The 19114-nt window shown below is 39.3% G+C and overlaps 1 protein-coding gene across 1 annotated transcript; it reads right to left on the minus strand.

The window, feature by feature from the left end:
• Positions 1 to 500: 500 nt before the first annotated feature.
• On the minus strand, positions 501 to 15251 carry dcaf11 (ddb1 and cul4 associated factor 11). The gene is given in 16 exon segments (XM_074622412.1): positions 501 to 1729; positions 2635 to 2741; positions 3454 to 3606; positions 4063 to 4216; positions 4432 to 4617; positions 6451 to 6483; positions 6485 to 6509; positions 6728 to 6796; positions 7176 to 7230; positions 7568 to 7714; positions 8554 to 8654; positions 8840 to 8904; positions 9174 to 9292; positions 10692 to 10819; positions 13188 to 13428; positions 15005 to 15251. Coding segments are annotated over 15 exon segments (1668 nt in total). The 5' UTR covers positions 13415 to 13428; positions 15005 to 15251; the 3' UTR covers positions 501 to 1630.
• Between the last annotated feature and the right edge of the window lie 3863 nt (positions 15252 to 19114).

The raw sequence follows: 19114 nt of genomic DNA on the forward strand, positions 1-19114 counted from the left end.
ACGTTGTCGTCACTACTGCATTGCATTGTGGGATATTTATACCGCCGTAGTGTCCAGTGTTGCATACAGTAATATTTCACCGGAAATAGTATGCAATTCGCGTACTAAGGTTTCAGACATACTAAAATACCACACACTGTTTTAGTGAACTAAATAGCATGTTAGTGTGGAATTTCGGACGCAACCGAAATGTTCCCATATACTCAGAACGTTCCCCTGGGTGCTCTCAGTGTCATCAAGAACATCTTTCTCATTCATTGTCTGCGGACTTTATACCCTATGACATCACAAACTTGAGTTTTAGCACTCTAGTTTTTGATTTGGGAGGGAGTACTTCATGTTTACTAATATCTTTTGGACTGTCTAAGACCATAGGAATAACATGTATGAATTTTGAAAATGAGTGTAGTTCCCCTTTAAACCCTGATAGAACACATGTAAAACTAAAAAAGTAATTTCTTCTCAACAACAGCAGCAAATACTCAGTAAAAAAGCTTTAGTTCGTGGCGATACACTGAAAGAAAGGTTTTATTGTTACTGTAAAACAACGGTCTTAGAGTGAAATATGGGCTTTGATATAAACACCTGAAAATTGCATATACAGATCAGTGTGTGAGTTTTGATCCGCGCACACATCCCCAGTCCCTTCACCGAGTCCCAACATGTTAACACACACATTCAAATCTTTTAAATGGATCACAGGTTTATATTGGCCAACAAATTAATTTTCTTTTATCGACTCAGGGCTCGCAATTACACAGCTAAATGCTGACCCATGATCAATAATAAGACCTCTGTGTCTTGAGTCTTGTTAGACTTGAAGCGATCTAAAGAGGTTTTAACATAAAATCATTGCGAGTTTGACATTAAAAATGACGTGACTCTGTAAACTAAGTGCTTTTGGGGTGTCTTGGTCAGCTCGGTATGCTGGAATAGGACGTTTTTGGGAGTGGTGGACCAACGGTAAAATTAGGAAAGTTACGCTTGCCAGGTTTAGGAGTCGTGACTAAGGGCAATTGGTAAATAACGTACTGGATTATTATAATATAATCAGTCTTTAAATGTGGACTTTGAACGTGAGGGCCCCCTTGAATAGGACACAGCTCGTGTTACTCATAACAGCAAGGTCAAAAGTCCAAATCAGCACACCGACAGCTATCTAAATACACTCCCTGAATGCACATACCATTAAAATACTATACATTTATACAGAATTATCATCGTCAGTTTCTCCCTGCAATATCCAACATTGATTTTTTATAGAACTAACTTACCATTAAATTTCACGAGCTCATTAAGTAAGTGCGGTGCTTAGCGTTTTCGAGCTTCAGCACATTTGCGTGAAGTGTTTCAGGCCTTTGTGCCTGACAGTGAGGCAAAAACAAAAAGGAAAAACAGAAGTAGGCCGTCCCACCAACGCGAGGCTATAATGCCTTCCAAACGAACACTTCACAACCACGCTATAACTGTAATCATTAATATCCAGCATTGAATTAAAAAAAGATATTGAAGTCTCTCCCGGTCTTTCTGAGCGTATTGCCTTCCTGCGTTAGGGCCAGCCTCGCCCCTTCTGTGGTGATGTCACTTCCTCCGACATCTTTTTCCTTTGTCAACCTTCTTCTGTCGCTGTCTAAAGGTCTTTCTCCTGTTGTGAGACTTTCTCCCGCTCTCTCTCCTCCTCTAGCGGATGGGTCTGTCTGTGCTCCCACATTCGCACCGCTCCGTCCCACTGTGGAGAAACAAAAAGGAGGATGAGGAGAGGGATCAGAGCTAAAATGCCCTGATGTTTTTACTGATGTTTTTACTGAGGTTTTACTGATGTTTTTACTGATGTTTTTACTGATGTTTTACTGACGTTTTACTGAGGTTTTACTGATGTTTTACTGATGTTTTTACTGATGTTTTACTGACGTTTTACTGAGGTTTTACTGATGTTTTTACTGATGTTTTTACTGATGTTTTACTGATGTTTTACTGATGTTTTACTGGCTTCCCACAGTAGTTCTTCTGGGACTTCTCTTAACTGAAGTTAGACTTTCCCTTTACTTAAAAAAGTTATTTCTTCTGTATTTTCTGCAATCTGTAACATATTTTTAATTAAAAAACACGTTCACATTAAACTTAAATTATTAAGCCACTTTGCTCGGGGTAGAACCTCGCTAACTTCCTGGCTGAAAAGGCTTTCTCATTTGCCATTTTTGTACTGTCATTAATTAAAATCATCAACAAAATGAATTAAGTAGTGGATGAACTTTTCAAATAGTGCATTAGCATGTGAGTTTACTAAAATATTCACGGTGGCGGGAGCATCTCAGTACACTCTGCCAACTTGATTGCAGTTTCGTCAACTTATTTCGTGCCGCAGTACAGGGCGACAACATTAGGATTACGGCTTTAATGGGTTTTTTCCAGCTATGAGTAAATAGTAGAGAAACTGCTAAAAAGTGCAATTTAATGCAATGTACATTAGAAACAAGATATAAAATACGCTCGTATAGTTTCGTAAATTATCCATTTGATTCTCTGTTATTACCAGAACACATTAAACTAATTATCTTAATTCCCCTCAATAAAAATCTTTTTACATTTTTAATGATCACACGCTTTTACACAGTTTGCATTAACAGCACTCACGGAACTGCTGACGATGTTGTCCTCGTACGGGTGCCAACTGACGTCCCTCACACACGCGTCATGGCCCGACAGTCTGGAGACCACGCCGCCCGTGAGGACGTCATAAACTGGACAGACACACACAAAGAATTCAACACATTTAGCTACTTGTAGTCATGTACTGTATGTCAGGTCCCTTTAAAGCTGCAGTATTTTTATCAAACGGTCACTATATCCTGACAGTAGTGCATGAGACAGCTAATCTGTGGAAAGATCATGTTCCTCTGTGTCGTCCTAGTGCTTAAAAATGGCGTTTGCAAGATTTCACTGCTTCCGAACGAAAACAACCAATCAGAGTCGAGTCTCTACAGCAGCTGTCAATCACTGCTCGCTAAACTCCGATCAAACGGTCAAACTAGGCAGCGCTGATCAAATATGACACAATATTCTGTTACTGTAATGGCTATTTCTCACCTCAAATATTATCAGAAACATCTTGTAGTTTACTGTTTAGCTGTAAAGTGAGAAAGTTTGTGACCCGGCAGCCATGTAGAAAACGCTCGAGCCAAAACCAAGCACCGCCTATCGGCTGGAGCAAACTTTCTCATTGACCGTTTTATAAAAACTTTTTTTTTTATCATATTTCAAAATTACCAACTGCAGCTTTAATTGCTGTCATACACATCCAAACTGCATTGATTTTCCATGTAAAAAATAACTACACAAAGAGTTAGACTGGGTTCATTGGTTGGCTGACACATTACAACGCAGTTATGAGACCGACACCCTGGGTGGAAGACTACACAACTACACATCGCAAAGGCACGTGGTGAGACTCACCGATGATTTTGCCCGTGGAGCAGCCGGAGTAGATGAACCTCTGTCCAGTGGTGAACTCTGGAGAGAAACGGCAGCGGATGAGGGTGTGCAGGACGCCGTGACCACGGTAGGTCATCACCGAGGTGTCGCCTGACAGCTTGTGTTTCTTCAGGGCTGAAAGAGACACGTACTATTTTCAGAAGTCATAATTTACCTCCCGTTATTTTGGTACTAGGACATACATTTGCATCACTTACATCCTACACATCTGTAATCAGGTGAAAAAAGTGGGTGAACTAGAACTTCTTTTAAAAAAATGTCCTTTCCCTCTCTGCTCCATACTCATTATCCAAGCTCCTATCTTTCACCTTTCCTCTACTCCTCCCCTCCTCAATGGTAATCACTCATTTCTCTATGCAGTGGTTTTAATACCGTCATATCCCCTTACCCCCACACCCACGTTTCACCTCTCTGTCATTTGCCTCTCTCCTTTCTTTATAACGTCATTTCATCTTTTATATCCTCCTCCTTTTGTCCTCTAATTTCCCTTTTCCTCTCCTCCCTCCTGAATCATTCACTACCAGTGGCTCCTTCTCTCCTCCTCCCGGTCTCCTCTCTCACCTCCCTCACCTCTCTGGGGAACCTGCTGCCAGCGGTAATCCCAGTTTTGTTGGGCGACGGCCTGGCGGGAAGCTGCCAACCCCTCTTTGGGCGAGAACTTTCTGACGTCCCAGAGTTTGATGGACTGGTCCTTCGAGTTGCTGATCAGATAGCGGGCGTCACCCTGCCGCAGTCATGGCACAGACGAGGAAAACACACCTCAGGGTTAGACCAACATGCTGGACTAAAGCCACATTACACTGGGCTAACATTAGCATTTAATTAACCAACTTCCAACCAATCATCAGTCAAATCCAACTACCCATAAGGCTTTGGGGAACTTGTCATTGACAGATTGCTAAAATACCAGCAGCATTCCTCTCCTCGCCGCCCCCCCACCTTGCTGTGGATGAAGGTGATGCCGTCTCGGTGGCCGGCCAGCTGTCCGACAGGCTGCGGTCTATCCTCCCGCAGCGTCCGTCTGTCCCACACCTTGCACAGCGCGTCGTCGCTGCCAGAGAAGAGCAGCTGGGACGAGCTGTCGGCGAACGCCACCGCATTCACGTCGTCCTCGTGGGCATCAATCTGACGAGCGGACACGCGAAAGAAAGAGAGTCAGTGTTTTCTGTGCGGAGCGTGTGTGTGCGAGCCAGGGAGCATGTGTGATTTCCTTTGTGAGAGACGGTGTGTAATGTACACGCTCGTGTGAAAGTGTCTTTGTCTGTGTGTACGTCGAAGTCGTGACGGACATAAACGTTTTCTAGAACTGATCCGGTATATTTCCTGTTTGATTTAATGGCAGACACATTTTTCTGCAAGATTAAAGGACACTTGAGGCTCTGACAAATTACATTATCAGAACAGTTCTCTGCAGCAGATGAGCAGGGAAGTGCGACAAAACAAGCTTTGGAAGTGTGGCTACACAACTGAGCTGCTGCATACCTTTATCAGAGCTTTTGTGACATGCATGTCAGTCCAACTACAGGATGACAGACACTCTGCCATTACAGCCAAACAAGTACAAACTAAAAAATGCACAGCCATAAGTGTAAATGAGGCTGATCCTTCGATCCATTATCCAATAGATTAGGAATCCTGTTCAAGCAGTAATCGTGACAATTGTTCACCCGTTCTGCTGGGAGATGCACGGAGGACCGTTTTAAAATAGAGCATTTGTTGGGGACTATTTTTCACCCACTAATTTGGTGCTCCAGTGACTATTTACAGCAGCAGAACGGTGTATGTGGGATCAACTCAGGATAAACTACAGTGCAATTGTCTATTGTAATAAAGGAACATGTCACTCATTCTACAGGTGTGGCTCATTGGTGTGTTTTTAGCAGTTTTAACAGCGCTCTATGGCACAGAAGTCCTAAAACCAGGAAATGAGTTCGCATTTTATCACTTCTGGTTCCTTCGTCTGGAAGACAATGGGTTTTTAGTTAGATGCCTGACACAAGCTTAAGAGATTTCATCGTTTTGTCCTACGATATAAAATACATCAATATATATCCCACTTGTGAATTTTGAAGCCTTTATCTGTCTTTAAAAAGGCGGTTGCTAACAAGTGGCTAAATGAGACTACTAAATGTCACCTTTACAGCCTTGTTTTGTATACTAACGTTCATGCAACCGTAGTGTAGTTCGTTTATAGCCTATGACGTTAGCTTTGTACTTCTGCATTCAAGCTCGGGTGTTCATTATCTTGCTGAACAAAATGTGTAAGTATCATAAACGTTTGTTTGCCACAGAGCTTATTTTCTGTAATAATCCAAAACCCAATGGGGAAATCCCATTTTGCTAACTTCCTTGTTGGCCTCAAGGAGGGTGGAAAGAGGAGACGTCACGCGTCATATCTTTGGGGTATAACACATGTGCGGTAAAATCTGGTCTGCTCTTTCTGAAATCGGAATGAACAACCGCAGCTCCAGTTACACTGTGCATGTGTTATACCCCATATCCCAAGACCCGTGTCCGCCCATGTCCCAGCCTCTTTCAATAGGCCTACATCTGGCCACAGGTAATACATTTGTTAACAATAAGAATAATAAAGACCACCACCAGACTTATCCTTTAGGTGACAGCAAAACATTGGCAAAAGGAACAAGTTCAGAGATCAAGCGCAGACACACTGACGCAGAGGTAATAAGAGGGACAGAATGAGAAAGAGCATGAGACAGTGGTGAAGCAGATGGTAGAGGCCAGCTACTGACTTCTACGCAGAGGGGGGTTGTGGGAGGAGGAGGAAGAGGAGGAGGAAGAGGAGGGTTTAACCCCTCTGTCCCACCGCAGGGTGGAGTTGGACACTTTCAGGTTTCGCTAATGTCCGGCTCACCTTGATCGCAAGATGAGGCCCAAACAGAGAGAGGTGGACGTGACTAAGAAGCAGGTGCAGAAGCAAAACACAAAAACACTAACCTTCAGCGTTCGTTTATTCTGCTCAAGATCAAAAAACGTAAAGGCAGCCGTCGTTTGCTCTGAAAGAAGAGAAAAGAGAGAGAGACTGAAACACATTATAATCAAGTGATTAAATGCATCTGATCACGCTGGTCTGCTTTATATTACATAAAAGGTGTTTTAGCTTTATAATTCAAATATTCACATCCTATAGGGACTGAATTTCTGAAAGAAACTTCCGTCCTGGTTTCAACTCTGTCAGTCGCTGCCTTGAAACATAAAAGCAAATTGTACTCACCCTCCCAGGATCTCGTTGCCATCTGTGGACGCAGCCAGTGAGAACACACAGAACCTCCTCTCATCTGGACTACAAAGCACACACACAAACACACAGGCAGGTTGCAGCAGTAGCACCATTATTGAATCACAGCTACACCGTCTACTGTCAGCATCCCAAACCAAAAAAAGCTTGATGAGGGCACGCATCACCTCTTACAACAATGCTATTGTTAGGAATGCTGTGAGTTTAATGGTGGTGCTTTGTTGAAATAATGAAAAGTCTCCAGTTAACAAAGTAACACACACACACACACACACACACAGAGCGAGAGGATGGATGTTGAGGTGACACGTTCTGACAGCATCATTCATCCAGGTGGTAATGAAGGGAGAGGAGGGCCGGCTGGTAGGGAATGATAGATTACCTGCTCCGTAATGTTTTAAGTTACTATGAGGGAAACACTAACTTGAGGTCCAAGGCGGTGTGGTTCTCGCTGTCTCCATCTATACTGCACAAATGAACTGTGAGAAAGACACACACAGATAGAGAACATATGAATAAAACAACATATAGGAGCTATCTCTTATATATATTTAGGACAATTACCTATCCAATTTGTAGGTAGGAAACTTTCAAAAAGAAATGAGAATATTTGGTTCAGTCGCACCAACTAGATGATCAGATCTTTATTAACTGACCATTAACCTTTTAAAGCCTGTTGGAGCATCAGTAAAATTTGAATATGGATAACATGGATGGATCTTGGGGGATCATTAGCTGTGGCTCTAAACAAAACGCTACAATAATCATCATCGGCTGATTGCATTATATTGTATCTTACAGGTCCGTTAGCCTTACTGTAGTCAGACCAGCTGGAGTAGAGCACATTTTGTGCGTCGGGGGTGAAGCAGACGTCCAGCACACTCCAGCCCACATCCCGAGCCTTCACTGTTTGTCGTAGGTGAAAGCGTCCCCTGGTGGTGTCGTACAAGCGGATGTTCTGGTCTGCGGCGAGCAACAGAAAAATATATATATATATATTTATAATCAAATAATGGGTGGCTGTTATCACATGACGCATCTGGTTGAGGTCCGTTGTCCCTCGCCTGTATTGTTTGCTTATAAAAGAGAAAATAAATCAGTAATATGCATCAATATATGTTAAAGAGGACCTATCATGCTCACTTTCAGGTGCACACTTGTATTTTGGTTTTCTACTAGAACATGTTTACATGCTTTAATGTTCAAAAAACACTTTATTTTTCTCATACCGGCTGTGCTGCAACACCTCCTTTCACCCTCTGTCTGAAACGCTCTGTTTGAGCTCCTGCAGCACCCCCCCCCCCCTCCCGAAAAGCCCAGTCTGCTCTGATTGATCAGCTGGCCCACTCTGTTGTAATTGGTCAACCGAACCAACCTCTTCAAACTCTGCTCTCACTAGCTTTGTTTGAGGGTGTGCCAAACTAGCTGCTAGGCGGGTATTATGCAAATATGTAACTTGGTGACATCACCACGTTACGAAAGAAAAGGCGGGACTTCAAACGAGGCGTTTCAGACAGTAAACTCCCTTTGACGTGGACTTTGGCCTTGGAACTTTTGCAGACCTTTTACATGCACTAAAATCCATAGAACACACTAAAGAAAAGCACAATAGATCCTCTTTAAAAAAGGAATTCAAAAGTCAATAATACTTGTCCGTCAGTGACCACATTCTGTCTATAATGACACTACATGAACGGCCCTGATGATTTGGTGGTCTGCTCAATTTTAAACAAACACTAGGAGTCATTATCAGATCTGATTCAGTTCCTCTGGGTTCTCATGTTGGATCTCGGGTTATTTACCTTGGCAGGCGGAGAGGAACATGTTGCCATCCTCGCTGTACACTCCACAGAAGGCTTTCTGCTGGTACGTATCCTTGTGGGATACATAGTTGGGCAGAAAACTGTGAAGGAACAAGGGGTCAATATCAAGATTTTCACCAAATATATACAGCAATCATGCTAAATCAAGAGTTGTTTTTTAATGTGTCACTTTTCTGAACTAATTGATTTTTATTCTTTCTCTGTGTCACCTTCTGGTAATTCTTTGAGGGATATTGGAAACATGTAGAATTTAAACAACACTTACTGTGTGCGGATACGACTGCACTCCCCATGAGAAAAACTGGAGCCTCTACATCTGCCTTGTTCCCTCTAAAAAACACATCAGCAAAGAAAACTGGTCAACATTTATTGGGAATTAAACTGGCTGACAAAAGCAAGTGACTAAAATCATTTTAATATTTGGACAAACTGGGTTGAAAATAAAATACATTAAAGTAGAGCTCTTAATTATTTCACATGTCTGTGGATGAATAAGATGAAAACTAATCATCATCATCTTACTACATCCTTAGTTCTCGAAATTCAAGAATAGCACTCTAGTCTAACGCTGCTTTCAGGTTGTATATCTGCGGTCTGACCTCTGTCAGCATGTGGGTGAAACTCTGTGGGCCTTTCTGGGTCATGGAGCCAGTGGCCAGCAGGATCTGAGTTCGGATCTCACTTCGGTCCACCTCATTTGTGTCGGGTTGGGAGTCCACTAGGAAGAAAACACAAAACAAAACAAGTCTTGGTATTAATGGTGCCTTCAAATGGGCTCCTTTTTACCGTGTTCATGAGATGATTCCATATGAACGCCCCTCTCTTGTGGTATTCACAACCTCGTAAGTGGAAAGTTTCTGAAAGCTCCGAGTTCACGACTTGTGACGTGTTTGTTGACGTCATTGATTGTCACTTTAGTCGTATATTATTATTCATCGTACATTTTATAATATGTCTGAGGAAAAAAACACGGGACTCACTACTCACTAGCTAAGTAAGTTGTGAGTTGTAAATTGAGATTTAAACATTTTAAAAGATGATTTGATTTGTACATGCTTACTTAACTTAATTTTATACTACTTACTTAATTTCCTCTAACACTAATAACATTTATTTTGGATCTTACTGAATAAAAAGACGATAGCATTACTACAACATGATTTACATCTTTATTCGGAAGACACTGACACATGACTGGCGTGGATTCATCCTGTTTCTGCCATTCTGGGTATTGGGTGGATTCCAGCCACACAGAATCCAAACAGCCAGAAGCACACTGTCCCAAAACACTGTTAAAAGTAAATGTTTTGGTTTTAACAGACTGTCATAATCTTTCCAATGGATATGGCTGCTGAAACTGTATGCTTTAGAAGAAGAGTAAGCAAGATCCAATTTATCTTTCCACCCATATGCCTGGAAAGTGAACAGCGTCAGCAGGAGGGCTGTCAAAGTTGGCCAAAATTGACGTTCAAATATTTGTTCTACGAAACACGTAGGTTCAAACTATTCGAATATCTATTCAACCCACCCCTTTGCTAAATATAATGACAAACATCGCGAAAAAACAACAACCGACAATGTACTCAGCCAATCGCCTATTGCCGATATATTCATCCAACACCTAAATGAAGGTGGCAGCTGGCTGGAGATCGCCTGAAAGTCATTTCCAGTAAATATCACAATATAAAACGTGTGTTTTCTGTATAAAAAGTACACACGTCGGAAGATAGTAAGAACTACTCACCCATCTTTTAAGTTGTTACGTCTCCAGTCTGATCTTGAGCGCACAGCTGATAGCTACGTGGTTTGTTTACATGACGTAACGTAACACTGGCTGTCAGGACACAGTGTCTCTCTCTCTCTACGGCTGAGATCTCTCCGTCATTACGGTTGTTGTTGTTGAACTATTCCTCGTTCAGCTTGACCTAATGTTACATTTTCAATTAATGAAAGTGATGTTGTGTGACTCCCGTCATGCGGCGCACTCGGTACGCGCCACGGTAGTGCTGCCTTTTTTCACAATCGAATGCTAATTTTCATATTCGAATATCTTTTTTCTTTTTAAATATTTGAATATATTTTTGAATTTAGGATAGTCATTAACAGCAGGACGTTACCTGGTGGATTGTATCGGTCACCCAGCCGACCCTCCCAGGCTCCGTCGCTGTCCTCATCCGAGTCAGAGTACGACTGGACCAGCTGCAGCCCGGTGGCTCCACTGCCATGGACCAGTCGCACCTGGCCCCTGCACACACAAAAACACCACATCAGTTCAACAACCGATCAATCCAAAACGGTGAGACATGATCAAATGAATCTACAGCGAGTGTACTGTGAGTAAAGCTATAGTCTTGTAATGTGTGTTGTTTTTTTCCACTGAGCAGCAGCTCCACTGTAACAGATGGGGGGGATCAGTAGCTCGCTCCAGGCAGGGTAGTTTAATGCTTACTGAAGTGAGAAGCGAGAATGCTACTTATTCATTTCAACTCCTCCAGATCCCAGTACTTACTAGTTCTGGCGCCTCTGCTGTGTTATTACTAGAGGCCCCTGCCGCTGTCATGGATCTGTTACAAGTGCTATTTAGAAGTGGTATTTAACAAAGGAATATTCAAAAATTTCCCAGCCACTTTAACAGCATTTAAATCAAACAGGAATAAGGATGGGAAATTCCCAACCATCTCTCAGCTTTAGCAGCACTGAGATGTAATGTAATGAGATGTATGCTCTCTTGACAGAGAGGAAATAAGCTTTCCCTCTGCTTAGTGCCATTTGAATAGTGTCTAATAAACTCATAAGATACAAGTCATCTTCATAGCAACTCACGTAGATGTCACAAGTGTTACTTCTTTTCCATGTAATTGGTCTCATATCTGAAATGATCTACCCTAAAAATCTCAATTAGATATAGGCTAATCAATTTAGGATGATCTGTACTAGGGGTTTCACAATATACCAGTATTGACAATAACCATGATATTTAAAAATGAAATATTGATATCATGTTAATAATACACATATGATAATATTGTGTAAATAATCCAGCACCTCTTAAATCATTTTATATATAAGTTATGGTTACAGACTCTCTCTCCATCTCCCTACACTCGTATTTTGAGTGTAATCCATTTGCCAAAAAACAGACAAAACGCACAATAAACAAAGTTTAAAATTAATTTGACAAAACAATTTTTTGGGCTTTGAATCTTCAGTCAGAAATATTCAAAGTTATTTGAAGCTTCACAGCACAGCTGTACGATATCCCTCTGAGAATAACTAATAATTATTAATTATGAATATGAATAATGAATAATGTTGTGGGATTATTCCTTATTTCATGGGCTATTTCAGAATTTATACATTATTATTGCATGCTTATATATAGGGATGCACCGATCCGACTTTTTCACTCCTGATACCGATAGCAATACCTGGGCTTTGGGTATCGACTGATACCGAGTACTGATCCGATACCATTGTTTAATTAATAAGCTGTAGGCCTCACTGTGTGGAAGTGACTGGGATCATTCTTTTATCAGGCTTGACATAAACACTGCTTTTCTAACTTTGTAAAACAAAATGTAACCAATGAATACATAGATATAAATTTACTGAATTGTAATTTATTGTTAAAATAATAAATCGTACATATTACGTAAAAAAACTTCAAAATTGACAGGGATTACAATTCAAATGTAAACCTGTTTAATGCAGCAACAAATTGGTCAAAACTTAAACAGGAATTAAAATGACAGTATAAAATGTATATGGTATATAAATATATAATTGAATTGAATAGATCGGCCCCATTGTCACGATACCCAATCCAGCTATTTAAATCAGTATCGGCCCGATATCCGATCCTGTATCGGTGCATCCCTAATAAAGAAAGTTAAAGATGAATTTGACTGAATTTCCAAATTTTCTATAGACATCACAATAACATCGTTGTCGTGAATTCTTTTGGTTGCAATAATCGTGTAGTGAAAATCTGATATTGTGACAGCCCTAATCTGTACATTTCAAGAGTTTAAAGTGATGAGTTGGTGCATGTTTTGAGTATTGACCCTCACTCAAACTACTATGCTGTGTGACCTGAAAAATAGAAATTCCTTTACATTTATGTAAGGTAATATACAGCATATTGAGGAGAGGAAAACATGCACATTCTCAAAATTGTTTGTGGTGCTGGGAGTAGATCCCCTCCAATATGTACTTTTTCAAAAAAATGACTTGCTCCCGCACACACTTTTCTCTGCTTTATTAGTCAACGTTTCGGTGAGGTGCCAGAAACGTTGACTAATAAAGCAGAGAACAGTGTGTGCGGGAGCAAGTCATTTTTTTTTTTTAAATATACAGCATATTGCACAGAACTGCAACACACGATTGTTTGTATTGTTCCGGTCTCTCAGTACTGCACTTCTACTACTTTTAGTGATTACCTACTTTTCCCAAAATTACTAGTTATTATCTCAGCTATCCCCACAGCTTTATTTTCTTATGTCTGGGGTTGTTGGATTTGTGACACTCCCTACATGGATAAAAACACCACAAAATGATAAACTGTGCCCAGAAGTGTCCAAGTTATTTGTTGTGTTAATATTAAAGTATTTTACCTCCTCAGTAGGTAAGCCAGCACTTCAGCTAAGTCAACGTCCTCCTCTGATGCTGTCTGTCTGTCTCCCTGCTGCCTGTCAGCCGTCCTGCGGCCTCGGCTGCTGCTGCTGCTGCTACTGCTGCTGCTGCTGCTCTGGTTCGGTTCTGATGATTCAGACTGCTCAGCTGGGTTGCCACTGGAAGAACCCCTTCCACCAGACATCCCAGAACTGGACTGAGAGCCCATAGACTGAGGAGGGCCTGGGAGAAGGGAGAATCATATGACATTAAATTACAGATTTACCTGGGGGAAGCCAGGTGAACACATGATGGATGAATAGAAATAGAATAGAATAGAAAGCTTTATTGTCATTGTATTAAATACAACGAGATTCACAGTTGCCACTTCTGGTCAGTGCTTTAAAACAAATACTTGACAAGACTAAATGAGGCAGATAAAACATGGTACAGGTAAAACACACACACAGTTATAAAGCAAATAAAACAGGAATAAAACAGGTAAAGTAGATGTATTAAATAAAATAGATTTAATGTAAACAGAGGTAATTGCACTTGTAAAATAGGTAGGGTAGATGTAATAAATAAATATAAACAGAAGTGTTACACTAGAAGTATAAAATATAAAAATAGATGTAATGTAAACAAAGGTAATTGCACTTGTAAAATAGGTAGGGTATAGATGTAATAAATAAAATGTAAACAAAGGTAGTTGCACTTGAGGTGTATATTGCATCAAGGATATATTGCACAGACAAATGTACTTCACATTCAGTGTATTAATATTAATACATTAATATAAATAAAAGTGATGTAATAGTAGGTAATAATGGCTGCAGATCACAGGCTGCTTTATTAGCTAAACTGGCAGTGTATTAATATTAATATAATAATATAAATAAAACCTAAAGTAGGTGATATTGGCTGCAGATCACAGGCTGCTTTAGCTAAACTGGCAGTGTATTAATATTAATATAATAATATAAATAAAACTGAAAGTAGGTAATTGCACTTGTAAAATAGGTAGAGTAGATGTAATAAATAAAATGTAAACAAAGGTAGTTTCAATTGAGGTGTATATTGCATCAAGGATATATTGCACAGACAAATGTACTTCACATTCAGTGTATTAATATTAATACATTAATATAAATAAAAGTGATGTAATAGTAGGTAATAATGGCTGCAGATCACAGGCTGCTTTAGCTAAACTGGCAGTGTATTAATATTAATATAATAATATAAATAAAACCTAAAGTAGGTAATAATGGCTGCAGATCACAGGCTGCTTTAGCTAAACTGGCAGTGTATTAATATTAATATAATAATATAAATAAAACCTAAAGTAGGTGATATTGGCTGCAGATCACAGGCTGCTTTATTAGCTAAAACTGGCAGTGTATTAATATTAATATATTAATATAAATAAAACTGAAAGTAGGTAATTGCACTTGTAAAATAGGTAGAGTAGATGTAATAAATAAAATGTAAACAAAGGTAGTTTCAATTGAGGTGTATATTGCATCAAGGATATATTGCACAGACAAATGTACTTCACATTCAGTGTATTAATGTGAATATATTAATATAAATAAAAGTGATGTAATAGCAGGTAATAATGGCTGCAGATCACAGGCTGCTTTAGCTAAAACTGGCATCAATTCAAGCTATCAGCTCAAGCTATTATACCTTTGCCTCTTCAACATTAACAAACAGAGAAATCAACCATAATAACACATCTGTACTGACATGTTATCTGATCATAATCAGGATGCAGAGGTGGATGTTGTTGAGCTAGCTATGGATGCTAACGACTCACCGTTTCACTGTCAGACGGTCTCTTGTTGACAGCTCCTCGGTCCAGCTCTCTCTCTACAACTAATTACCCCGACAAGTAACTTCCTAGAGGTCTGCCGTGGGTCGCTTATGAGGCCAGATAGCTGTGCTCTGACAGCACAGTGTGGTTGGATCAGTAGCTACCAGGCTAGCAGGGCCAGACCGTGAACAGCCATGTTGTTTACAAAAGTGTGTAAAACCCTGTCCTGCCCTTTAGCCGTCACGTGATCAGACCCGTGCTGTTCATCCTGCCATACACAGACCTGCTCCTCCTCTCCATGCCAGTTCAAAACACAGCAGGATTATTTAACTATTAACTACTATTTACTATATAGGAATAAATTAAAATTAAATAAACTAAATACCAATGTAAAAAAAATGTTTTACACAAAACAAAAAAACTAAAAACAAATACACAGAGTAAAAGAAACCAGGCAGAAACCAGTAGGCCCACAAAAAAACATATATATATACATATATCAGCAGACTGAGGAACAGTTTTTTCCCCCAGGCCATCAGACTTTTAAATAGATAATTAATTTGACACATTCTTACACAAAAATATTTCTTATACTGTATATACTGTATATATTGTTAATACATATGTTCTTAATATGCCCTTGTATAAAGTATTTCCTTTTATAATTGTAATGTAAATGTAAATGTAATATAATTTATTATTTAATGGAGCTTCCTAGCGAAAAGTATTTCACACGTTTGTACCTGTACAACCGGCGTGACAATAAACATCTTGAATCTTGAATCTTGAATCTTGAATATGTATATATATATATATATACATATGTATATATATATATATGTATAAATATATATGTATATATATGGCATATTCCAAAATGTGTCAAAAATCCAATTTATTTGATACATATATAAGTAAAAAAAAGTATACTTCACTCAAGTATACTTTGCTCATACAAGTATGCTTGGCTTACAAGCCTACTTACCAGTAGCTTATTAAAGTGCGCCTCTACATAGTGCATATTCTTAAATAAATATATGGCTCACCACATATTTTAAGACCCTCTTCACTCAAGTTATATTTACCTCCTCTTTAAATGTTTGACTATCAATTGTATGTTGTATGTATTGTGTGAGTTGTGTTAAAGGTTGGTTATATACTTTTTAACTCCGGATGTATTTGTGGGTTGTAAATAAACTTGGGATGCTGTTCATATATTCAACTTGGGATGTAAATAAATCTGGGATAGTTTTTATATTAATTATATTATCATTGTATGATATATGAGTTAATAGAGGAGAAGTGAGAAAGGGGTAGGGTAATATACGTTTTTCTTCTACCTACTCCTTTTCGGACACTATAACTCTTGTTTTGTTTGTTATTATTTTGTATCTGTTTTTATTTATTATATGTTCGAAATAAAGTCTTTCATTCATTCATTCATTCATTCATTCATTCATGTATTGATTGATAAACTCTGTACACATGCAGACACTTGTGACATCACAAACCGTGAAGCCAATCATGGTTCAATATGTCAACACACTGTACATGCACACAAGTGTCAAAGTAGACATGTGAAACTTGCAGCACAGAGTAAAGGTGGAGTGGCTATAGACTTGCTGTAACTATGTCAGACTGTACTTGTGCTGTTCTGGGCTGCAAACCAGAACCGGGATCTTCCATCCACTACTTGCCCAGGAACCCTGTGCTGAAGCAGCTATGGATGGACTTTATTTACAGACACAGCAGACCTGCAAACACAGTGGTGATCCGGATCTGCGGCGCACATTTTAGCAGCGACTGTTTCGTGAACTTTTGTCAAAGGTCCATGGGTTTTGCCAAAAAGTTGATCCTGAAGCCTGATGCAGTGCCATCAATTTACCCAGGCAGCCACCCAGGACTTCAGCACGTAAGTATTATATAAAGTAACCGAATGTTCGTCTTTTGTGGTTTTAAGCATTTAGGACGAGATGTCTTTTGCTTCAGGTCGTTCATCCGTTAAGTTATGGGCTGTGGTTGTGTGCTTTTGTAACCGTAAACCTGTCCTGCAAGAATCCTGCAAGAGGAGCTTACTTAGCACGTAAGGACGTAGCTGTGACGCAAGGACGTTGGTTGTGACGCTCTACGTATTGATTAACACGCTCCTGCAAAACCTGTGTCAACAACATTGGAACTGTAGTTTCTTTCTTACATAAAAGCCCTTAAAGTCATGAAAAACAAAAAATGCATTGAAACTTGAAACAGGTACAGACCTATAGCCCTTAATTTAATTTATTATTATTTTCATGTATAATTTTACATATTTTATCTGTTCTTGTTATGTATGCACCTTGTCCTTTTACTCCAATGCAATGATCTATGAGCCATGTTATTTGTAAATTTGAATTTGTTCAATAAAAAAACAAACAAACAAAAAAAACATTGAAACTGTATGTCTAGTTCCCTCTTTGATAATTTCTTAACTTTATACATTCTTTTCTATTTTATTATACTTGTTTGATATATATATGCCTCGTTTCTTATTTATCTTGTTGTTCCCTTAGCTGTAAAATGAGAATTTTTTTATTTATTTATTTATTATTATTATTTTTAAATTTTCTTATTTTTCTGGGGTTTTTTTGTCCTTTCCTTTTTTTTGTATATGTTTCATTTATGTTGCTATCGGATTTAATTCATGTATATGTATAAATGTAATTGTTTATGAAATTAATATAGGCAATACAGTAACAGAATATTGATTCATATTTGATCTGCGCTGCCTAGTTTGACCGTTTGATCGGAGTTTGCGAGTGATTGACAGCTGCCTCCGTTGAATGAACAGCCAATAGGAACGCCCTCTCTCTAAAATGACCTGTGATTGGCCAAAGTCTCCTGTCACGGGCTAGATTTTTTAAAACCTGAAAACAGAGCCATGATGAAGTGTAGAAGTCTAGTTTGAATTACAATATGCTGAAAGGTTATTATAGATTTTTTGCACAATGATACCAAATATATTCTGCCTACAGGTTTAACACCCCCACCCCTCAAAAAACCCAACAAGGCATATTGAACCCTGAATCCTATAGACAGAATATGTCTCACCTATTCGTATCATTCTTTAAAGTCTGGCTGTGTACACTAAATACACATATTTGCTTTTTTCATGAAACTTCTATGTTAATAATTTGTAAAGAATTTATCCAGTATAAGTTTTGTATGAAGGCTGCACTATATAGCTTTCTAAATCAGACATGCTGCAGTCTGCTATACCAAAAACAAAGCTGAAGTAAAGGTGGGTTAAATCAGTCAACATAGGCGTGGTTTAAAAGGTTAAAACTGTTAGAATATCATCTTGGTAACATCTATATTCATTCATGATGTGGTTTGTAATTACTGTGCGTTTCCTGTGAATTTAACGCAACATTGAAATATTGCTTTGTTTTTTGTCTTTTATGAAGGGGCCAGCTGCATTGTGTTTAAAAAGAGCAGACGTGGCCTGTCAGTGTAACTCAGTGGTCTTGCATGACGTCGGCCTCCAGTGTAGTCTTCCTGTGAAAAGGACGAGGACTGTGGGGACCCAGCTGTCAGAAGGCAGACTGATATACAGGAGAAGCCTGGGTGGGTGTCTCTCAAATGACTGATGACTGCTCTCTGTGTGAAAATGCTTACCCGTGTATCACATTACCCTATATTGTATGCAATCTGTTATTGTGTGTGTGCATCACAGGTGTCCAGACAAAGCTGCACACAACAGGTGTTGCTACAGTAGAGACGAGAACAGCAGAGCAATCCGTCGGAAGGCTAATTTCAAGCTCTCAGAAACCTCCTCCATCACCTCCGGCTGATTGGCCACAGCCTGAAATTGAAGATGATGATCAATGCGTGACAGTGGTAACTCATCTTTTGTTACAAGTCTCTTTCTCTCTCTCTCTCTCTCATGGAGGAATCACATAGTATCATCACAGTACTGCAGAAATGGATGAGTGTGAGGATTTGAGTGAACTGACCGAATCCTCGTTTTTATAGATGAAAACGCAGCAGACTAAATCCTCCAGTGTCTGCATACTAATTACTATTTAATCTATCTTGCTTAACAACAGCATGCTGCAAAAATGAAAACAGTTCATTAAG

The sequence above is a fragment of the Sebastes fasciatus genome, chromosome 21 (assembly GCF_043250625.1).
Source record: "Sebastes fasciatus isolate fSebFas1 chromosome 21, fSebFas1.pri, whole genome shotgun sequence".
NCBI classification, from domain to species: Eukaryota; Metazoa; Chordata; class Actinopteri; order Perciformes; family Sebastidae; genus Sebastes; species Sebastes fasciatus.